Source organism: Ammodytes marinus, assembly GCF_949987685.1.
Source record: "Ammodytes marinus genome assembly, contig: scaffold_63, whole genome shotgun sequence".
Taxonomy (NCBI): Eukaryota; Metazoa; Chordata; class Actinopteri; order Uranoscopiformes; family Ammodytidae; genus Ammodytes; species Ammodytes marinus.
Genome location: NW_027648341.1, coordinates 61,092 through 71,091, shown reverse-complemented (window position 1 = coordinate 71,091; position 10,000 = coordinate 61,092). Strand labels below are relative to the sequence as shown.

The 10,000-nt window shown below is 39.2% G+C and overlaps 1 protein-coding gene across 2 annotated transcripts in view; it reads left to right on the top strand.

Moving 5' to 3' along the window:
• ehd4 (EH-domain containing 4) overlaps window positions 1-8,594 on the top strand; it is a 44,513-nt gene extending 35,919 nt beyond the window's left edge. The window contains exons 8-9 of one of the 2 annotated variants that reach the window (XM_080054554.1): window positions 138-281; window positions 1,524-8,594. In XM_080054554.1, coding sequence (XP_079910680.1) covers window positions 138-281; window positions 1,524-1,937 — 558 coding nt within the window. In that variant the 3' untranslated portion in view covers window positions 1,938-8,594. Of the gene's footprint in view, window positions 1-137; window positions 288-1,523 lie in introns of both variants that reach the window. The other variant, XM_080054553.1, reaches the window with a different exon arrangement.
• The last annotated feature ends 1,406 nt before the right edge of the window (window positions 8,595-10,000 follow it).

The following is a 10,000-nucleotide window of genomic DNA, read 5'->3' as shown; positions in this document are numbered from 1 at the left end:
ATGGCAAATAAAGTGTATTTCTTCCTCGGAGCGCCTTTTAACTACCCATTTCCTTATGTATTTTCTCTCGCATGACAAACCTACGCACTATAGCTTTAATTAAATAGTTTTTTTCTCTCTGTGTGTATTTTTCACAGGACATGCTGCAGCACTACGACTTCAGTAAATTCCCGTCGATGAAGATGAAGCTGATTGAGTCGGTGGATAAGATGTTAGCAACAAAGATCGCCGGGCTGATGACCATGATCCGAGACGAAGAGAAACAAGCCCCACCAGCCATGGTCAGGGTTCGTACAGATGCTTGAAAGTCTGGAAAATGCTTGATTTACAATCGAGTGTTTTCAAGGTTTGAAATGTGCTTGAAATCTGAACACTGTGCTAGAAAATGCTGGATTTTCTCTTTATTGACCAGTGTCGTAATTCAACTCATGTTTTAATTTTTTTTATTCTGTAAATTCGGCCTATATATTTAAAGCTTCGGCTTCCTTGAAAAAGTTGACATTTTATCTTGAAAGTGCTGGAAAAGTGCTTGAATTTTACTCTTAAAAAGCTGTACGAACCCTGCATGGTCTGTGATCAGAAATATTACATATTGTATCCCTGCGTTTCCAATCCCCATATATACTTCCCTACTATTTAGTATGCCAGAAAAAAAGATTCAGGATGTCCCAATACATGCACGTCAATTGTAGTATGCTGAAAATACATAAATGCCCCCACTAACTCCAATAGCATTTTGGAGTTTTCGTCTTTATTCTTGACATTTCTCGACATAATGAAAATAAATCTTCCTTATATGATGTTTTTTTCTCTCCTGTCTGTGGCCCTAAAACTCTTCTGTACTTTAGTATGTAGTGTAGTAAAAAGACTAAAACTCTTCTGTACTTTAGTATGTAGTGTAGTAAAAAGACTAAAACTCTTCTGTACTTTAGTATGTAGTGTAGTAAAAAGACTAAAACTCTTCTGTACTTTAGTATGTAGTGTAGTAAAAAGACTAAAACTCTTCTGTACTTTAGTATGTAGTGTAGTAAAAAGACGAAAACTCTTCTGTACTTTAGTATGTAGTGTAGTAAAAAGACTAAAACTCTTCTGTACTTTAGTATGTAGTGTAGTAAAAAGACTAAAACTCTTCTGTACTTTACTATGTAGTGTAGTAAAAAGACTAAAACTCTTCTGTACTTTAGTATGTAGTGTAGTAAAAAGACTAAAACTCTTCTGTACTTTAGTATGTAGTGTAGTAAAAAGACTAAAACTCTTCTGTACTTTAGTATGTAGTGTAGTAAAAATACTAAAACTCTTCTGTACTTTAGTATGTAGTGTGGGCCAGGGTCGGTAGGGAATTAAAATCATTTATAAATGAGTCCCATTTCCGGGTAAATTTTTGGGAACAGCCTTTCACTGTATGATTCATTTTTTTCTAATTTAAGGAAAGACATAACTTCCTTTAGCCAAATAGAAGTGGATGGAGGTATTAGGAGATGTATGGGGGAAGTATTCTAATATCTCATTGTCTCTCCCCCCAGGTGTCTGGCGGGGCGTTTGAAGGGTCCCACGAGGGCCCGTTCGGACAGGGCTACGGCGAGGGGATCAGCGCCGGGTCGGACTGTGAAGACTGGATCGTCAGCCGCGAGAAACACCGCTACGACGAGATCTTCTACATGCTCATGCCCGTCAACGGAAAAATCACGGGGGTCAACGCCAAGAAAGAAATGATGAATTCTCACTTGCCCAACACGGTCCTGGGGAAGATTTGGAAACTGGCGGACTGCGATAAGGACGGTATGTTGGACGACGAGGAGTTTGCCTTGGCGCAGCACCTGATAAAGGTGAAACTAGAAGGCTACGAGTTACCTACCGACCTGCCCGAACATTTAGTGCCCCCGTCGCACCGCAAGAATCCAGTGGCGGACGCACTGTACAACAACACAGAAGACTGAAGGCTGTGTATTTGAAAAGCCATGTATACTAGCGTTCTACTCATACTAAAAGCCCTGCTAGCGTTCTACTCATACTAAAAGCCCTACAAAAGTACTACTCATACTAAAAGCCCTGCTAGCGTCCTACTCGTACTAAAAGCCCTACTAGCGTCCTACTCATACTAAAAGCCCTGCTAAAGTCCTACTCATACTAAAAGCGCTACTTATGTCCTATTCATACTCATTTTGACGTCAATTTGAGTATGTTGTAGGTTGTGTATGCGAGTTTGTGTAGGCTTTGTTCGAAAAGCCATATATACTAGCCACCTGCTCATACTAAAAGCCCTACTAGCGTCCTACTCATACTTAAAGCCCTACTAGCGTCCTACTCATACTAAAAGCCCTACTAACGTCCTACTCATACTAAAGCCCTACTTACGTCCTACTCATACTAAAAGCCCTACTAACGTCCTACTCGTACTAAAAGCCCTACTAACGTCCTATACTCATACTCATTTTGACGTCAATTTGAGTATGTTGTGGTTGTGTATGCCAGTTTGTGTAGGCGAGAAATGCCCAGATGAGTACTACTAACTTCCGGGAAGATTTTGTGTATGGATCGATTGGATACTTTCCCTACTCAACCGCCCCACAATGCATTGCGTCTTTTTTCAAACGACACAGAAGTTTTTTTTTAAATTCTTTATTGCTTTTGTATACTTCAGTGTAAACGGTCCGACGAACCTCGCATACACAATGGATGGTTAGGTAGACAGTATGTAGTATATACATGTTGAGTATGTAGGAGGGAGGACGTTGGTAGGGCTTTTAGTATGAGTAGGACGTTAGTAGGGCTTTTAGTATGAGTAGGACACTAGTAGGGCTTTTAGTATGAGTAGGACTTCAGTATGAGTTGGACGTTATTAGGGATTTTAGTATGAGTAGGATGTTAGTAGGGCTTTTAGTATGAGTAGGATGTTAGTAGGGCTTTTAGTATGAGTAGGATGTTAGTAGGGCTTTTAGTATGAGTAGGACTTCAGTATGAGTAGGACGTTAGTAGGGCTTTTAGTATGAGTAGGACGTTAGTAGGGCTTTTACCACACAGCCTAAGAGCGACTGTAGGGCACAAGATGGAAGCCAAAGAGACTGACTGAGCTGAAGAGGAAAAAAAGTCCAAATGTATAAAATCAACACAGTTCTATTGCAGAGGTTTTGAGTGACAGCTAATAACCAACAGCTTTAAAAAGTGTAGTCAGTGATTCTGGAGAACGCTTGCTTGTCGTCAAAATCACTTTTTGTCCAAATCAGTGAATAACTCCTCATGATCCGCTATCTGTCTGTACTGTGTGTGTGTGTGTGTGTGTGTGTGTGTGTGTGTGTGTGTGTGTGTGTGTGTGTGTGTGTGTGTGTGTGTGTGTGTGTGTGTGTGTGTGTGTGTGTGTGTGTGTGTGTGTGTGTGTGTGTGTGTGTGTGTGTGTGTGTGTGTGTGTGTGTGCTGAAAAAAATGTAAGCCCACCATAGCTATAGCAACATTCCCGTTTACAGAGCCTAGGCTGTGTATTAACACTCGATTTTTTATTCACTGATTTTGACAACAAGCAATATTATATAACGCTTTTATTGTTTGGTAAGATTATATATATATATATATATTGTACAATTCAGCTGATTTTAAAAAGCACCAAAGTAGAAAAACGATCATGTAGCTTGAAATGCTAAAGCCTGCTACATACTCCGCGAGAAGAAAGAACTAACCCTGCGTTCCGAATCGCATACTTTCTACTATTTAGTTTGGTAGAAAAAAAGTTTAGGTTGTCCCAATTCTTGTGGCCAGATTTAGGATGGTTACAAGTCCCCGGATGTCCTACTTCATCCGGCCAAGATTGTTAGTGTTGAAAACAGCATCCTATTTGGGCGATTCTGACCCACAATCCAGTGCGCACCTGAAGTGACGTCACATCAACGGAGCCTCCATATGAAAACAAACGGGGATGTGACGGATATAAAAGGCAAGAGGCAAGATCAAGGCGCAATGTTATGATGAAATAAGAGAGTAAAGTATGTCCCAATAGTATGCATACTGCATCCAAACTAGATTCTTTTTATCGTCTGATGTAGTATGTAGAATAGAAAAAAGAAAGAGGAGGAGATTCGGAACGCAGGGACAGTTCTCGGTGACAGCTGCAGCTTTTGTTCAGCTGTTCTCGCAGCTTGTTCTCGACACATCGCCCGGGCCGAACTTTCTTCTCACAGCTTGTCCCAGAACTATTGTGTGATTGGTCAGTCTGAAGTCAATGAGGAAAAATCAGCTGGTGCTACTATGGTAACAGTGTGACGTGTGCCGCGGTGAGGAGGTCGGCACTTTGAGTTCTGGTGAAGTATGAAATGTCCAGACCAGAAAGAGCTTCTCTCAGCTCTGTCAGCAGAGAAGTTTGTTCTTTATTCTCGTGGAGTATGTTACAGGCTTAAAGCTGGGGTGGAGGATTTGGGGAGAAAATAGCAGTTGGGATAGAGATTCGAATCCAAATACCTCAACCGCTTCACTTGTTCTCTTTGGTCCCTCCCCTATGGTCCCTCCCTGACATGCTCTACACCAACAACGTCGGTGCCAAAGTGAATGGACAGTCCCAACAGCCAATAAGAACAGAGAATCGGAAGCCTCGCTCTGATTGGTCAAAGTGTACAGCTCATGTTAACTTTGACCATAATCAGAAATCATATACCCCAGCTTTGAGTCTGCTTTAACTGGGACCCTTTTATTTTGAAAGAGGGAACTGTGCTTTTAAAGTAACACCTTGATATGTAACCAACTTCCTGCCTTAATGTCTTTCTTTATGTAAAAAATGTGTAACAATATTTTTGAGCAATTGTGAGCAACTCTTATGCAAAAATGATCATTTATAATAATAGCCTTTATACAGCTCCGGGAAAAATTCAGAGACCAGTCTGGATTTTTCTTAAATCTTCATCTCTACATTACTTATTGAAAATGCTCTAAATGACAAAAAAATGTATTGGAATTTGGTAGAAATGTTGTCAGTAGTTTATATTATAAAACCAAAATGTTCATTCTACTCAAACATATGCCTATAAATAGTAAAACGAGAGACACTGAACATTTGGAGTGGTCTCTTACTATTTTCCAGAGCTGTATTTAATTACTTCCTTAAAGTTGCCCATAAGTCTGCTAAAGCTTTTATTTTGATGGATAGGAAATTTCACCATTTAAAAAAAAAACAAAAAAAATCCTTTCAAAATAAAATAAAATCATATGTCTCAATCATCAATCTCCCATATATTATTCATTTACTCTCTAAAACACCTTAAAAACAGTCCACAAACAAATGTAATATTTAAAAATAAAAAATAAATTGTATATAAGTATTTTATTAAATTTTCTTCGTGGTTTTATTTACATTTTTAACAATTTTATGATTTTAACTTTGTTCATATCTGTTTTTTGTTTTTTTCTCCCTCAAACCAAATTTTTTTTATAGACCCTTACCTTCAATACACACACACACACACACACACACACACACACAGAGGAAATATACCGTTTGCTACATGCACATAATTCCTCACAAAACCAGGACGTACATATTTATATATAACTTTTTAAAAGTGTTCGTCAGAGGTTAAATGTGACTGTCACACACACACCTACACACACACACACACACACACACACACACACACACACACACACACACACACACACACACACACACACACACACACACACACACACACACACACACACACACACACACACACTCTTGTTTAAACAGATGAAACAGGGAAGCAGTTCATTTCTCCTCGGGGGACGTATGGCTTCCTCACATTGTAAACATTTCGCTGACTGCACATTTTTCTCTCCTTATGGAAACGGCTTTATTGAGTTATGGAAGTCAGAACGAAGGGTTAGAAATGTTAATGGGGGGGGCGCTCCGGTGGCGTAGTGGATAGAGCGTGTACCATATTGGCTCCGGCCTTCGTTGCAGTGGTCGCAGGTTCAAATCTGACCCGTGGACCTTTACTGCAGGTCATCCCCCCCCTCTCTCTCTCTCTCTCTCTCTCTCTCTCTCTCTCTCTCTCTCTCTCTCTCTCTCTCTCTCTCTCTCTGTCTCTCTCTCTCTGTCTCTCTCTCTCTGTCTCTCTGTCTCCCCATTTCAACTCTGTACTGTCTAATAAAGCTTGAAAATGCAAAAAAATAAATAAATAAATAAAAAAAAAGAGGGAGGGATTTACTATGGCTCTGTGTTACTGTGAGACATTGCAGGTGAAGAGGGTATTACATTTCTAACTTATAGATATCATCATGAGTATCTCTTTTCCCTGGTTTTTCACAGACCCAAAGCGCTTTACATTGTTTCTTACCACATTCACCCATTCACACACACATTCATACACCGATAGCAGCAGCAGCTACCACGCAGGGTGCAAGCTATACTATCAGGAGACATTTAGGGTTCAGTGTCTCTTTGCCCAGGGACACTTGGACATGTGGCGGGGAGACGGGGGATCGAACCGCCGACCCTGTAACCCAGTGGACGACCGAACCGCCCTACACACTTCACCACAGACACTCCTATTACCGACATTAAAACAATACTTTTTCGTATTGCAATGTTTTCAGATATGTTAGTATAAATGTGCAAAATTGGCAATATCTGATTTATTATGTGTACATTAGGCTATCTCTTTAGAAACCTACAATCTGGGGGCGCCCTTAGCTCAGTTGGTAGGGCGTCCCCCCTCCCGGGCCGGGCCCAGCAGCAGACCCGGGTTCGATTCCCACCCGCGGTCGTTCTCTGCATGTCACTCCCCTCTCTGCCCCATTTCACCTCTGTCTCTCTGCACTGTCAAATAAAGCATAAAAATGCCCAAAAAATATCTTAAAAAAAAAAAAAAAAAAAAAAACCTACAATCTAGATGTCGGATGAAGCCAGAATCTCAATCTTGATTTCATTCTTACAACATATTAATGTCCAACATATTAATAGAGCCTTTTTTGAGAAGAAAATGTCTCATAAATCAGACAATTGATTGATTGATTGATTGATTGATTGATTGATTGATTGGTTCAATTTATTTCAGACATATCAAAATTTACAAACCAAAATGAAAAGCATAAACAAATAACATATTGAATTGATATGCCTGAAAAGGAGTAGGAAGAAGTATAAACTTATTTAATCCTACCCCCCAATGAACAACATATGAACAAATCCGTCTGTAATAACCTTCAGAATAGTGCTTTAGAAGTTGAGATTTTTGGTGTTGAAAAAAAAAAAAAAAGTTGAGATAATGTCCGTTAAAGATGGTTGTATAGGAGAAATATACAGACGCAAACAGACAAGGTTTAGTCAAATAAACACCTGAATGTACATGTTGGACCTTTTTGATTTATACTAGTATGAAAGAAGACATGTTATGGAAGATAAATAGACAAAAAAATCTAAAAAAAAAAAAAACAGAATGCTTTTACCTGCCGTGTCTCGCCTATAATCCAGTACACGAATAAACGTACATTCAACTTCTTCCAATCATGATTTTCAATCTGAAAACAACAAATCGCCTACTACACAGAAATGCTTTTTTAAGTTGAACGCGCCTTTTTGAAAACCCGCTGTTCCTATGACGGGACTGTTAAAGACCTACTTCACCGGTGGAAATATGAAGGTGTATTGAACTCTGAGATCCTATAGTATAAATATGCAAAACATTTTAGAAATCGGTTCATCCTAGCCTGAGAAAAGGCAGAAAGAGTGTTTTTATGGTCTCACTGTCTAACCATACATTTTACTAGTGTGACATCACACATGGGAAAATGTAAGGGTTAGGATTAACAGGACAGCTGGGCCAAGGGAAGACTGAGGGAAGACTGAGGGAAGAAAAACCTCATTCATTATATTATAATAGTGATTTTATAATGATAGAACGCCGGTTCCGTTTGGGTGAAGTATTCCTTTAACGTTCTTGAGGATTTAGTAGCTGGGTGGCTTCTGGTCAGTGCCTTTTTAACAAGTAAAAAGAGTAAAGTTTATATTGTCATGCTGAAAAAAATCTGTTTGCATTTCGTCTGTCCATGATTTTAAAGGTGCACTGTGTAGTTTCAGAGGAGGGGGATTTGTTTACATTCACAGAGCCTGCAGTTAGTTTACTAAATTTAAGTTCTCTGTAATTCTTAGTATTGAATAATTCTGTCATCATAAATCAAATTGTTTTGAGGAACCTGGAACCAAAACGTCAGACTAGAATATGTTTGTAAACCAAACTGTGGGCCCTGCTGCTGTAAACAACAACAACAGTGAAACAGTAACTTTTCAGGAAGCTTTCTAACTTCAAACAGTGTTCCAGGGATCTACATTTTCCCTGTGAAGAAAGTTTGTTTATTCAGTTATGAGAATATACCTTAGAAAATGTTTCACTTCTCTGACACACACCCAAAGTTACACACTGCAGCTTTAAATGTCCATTAAATGCAGGATTATCATAGTGTATATAATCTATTGCTTCCTCCAGTCAGACAATGAAAAAAATGTCCAAATAATCTGAATGTAAAAGTGTTTATTTTTGTGATTTCTGTATTTTGTATTCTTGCCGTTTGAATGTCAGTTAAGATGATGTCATCCTGTTATCAAAGCAGGAGATCAATAAAGTTTATTCAACACATTCTGGTGGTTAGATCTATGTTTTTCTTATTGATATTAACAAGCACAAGTGGGATAATTACTCTAACATGTAAGAGTTAAAGCTATAGTGCGTGACTTTTTCATATAAATAAATGTTGGTTCACCAAATGAGTTGACACAAAGTTGATTAAGCCTATTATCATCAGCTCCACAAAACTCTCTCTGTATTTCTCAGTATGGCAGCGTTTACAAACTGGTGTCCCCCCCCCCCCCCCCCCGACACTGGTGCAGGAGCTCAGAAAAATCCTCAAGAAGAGCCCAAGAAATGTTTCAGTTGTTGATTCTACTGCTAAGAAAAAAAACCTGGACGTACAGCAGAAGGTATAAAATCCATGTGCCATCACTGAAGGCTTTACCTCATGTAGATGGCGATGCACCGACAGTGTTGTTGTAATTACTCAGAATTCCTCATGGGGGGGTTTGGGGGACAGAAGCTACGCACTACAGCTTTAAAAATCAAAGTGTTTAAAGGGTCAGTTCACTAAAATAACTCTGTTCAAAAGTCGTTCCAGTGAAATCTGTGATCTATTGTGTAACGTCCTGTTTCTTTATATGTCTGTCTGTCTGTGTCTGTCTGTCTGTCTGTCTGTCTGTCTGTCTGTCTGTCTGTCTGTCTGTGTGTGTGTTCTAAGTGTGTGCATGCATGTTCTTCTGTGTCTCTGTCTGTCTGTCTGTCTGTGCGTGCATGCGTATTCTTCTGTCTGTCTGTCTGTCTGTCTGTCTGTCTGTGCGTGCATGCATGCGTATTCTTCTGCGTCTGTCTGTCTGTCTGTCTGTCTGTCTGTGTGTCTGTCTGTCTGTCTGTCTGTCTGTCTGTCTGTCTGTCTGTGTTGTATTTGTGTTTGCAGGTCAAACGATGGATGTGTGTCATCAATCATAATTCTAACAGGAAGCTCCTCCTCTTTCCTCTCCAGCTCTTCTGTTTATCTTTTCTCATAATGGCCGCCATGTGGATAATAACTCATACAGACATAATTTACTTTCACGTGTTTTCGACTAGGTGTGTGTGTGTGTGTGTGTGTGTGTGTGTGTGTGTGTGTCTCTCTCTGCAAGCTCTTCAGTTTAAATTGATGTTGTACAGTTTGTGAACCTATTTATTTGCAACTCCGCCTTAGGAATTCTGGGAGTCGGACATAAAACAAATTGTAACTACAGTAGATATATTTGTGGAACTTTTTTTAGTAACTAAATATTTTTTAACATGTGCTTTTTTCTTTTCTTTAAACCTGCAGTGTGTAGAATTTTGGGTTTTATTTCCTAGCAGATTTTGTAGAAAGTAATTATAATATCCATACGTACATTTAATTTAGTGCATAATAGCTGAAAAACATTTTTTAAATTATTTATTTTTCCCTTAGAAAGGGTCTCATATATGTCCATATTTCT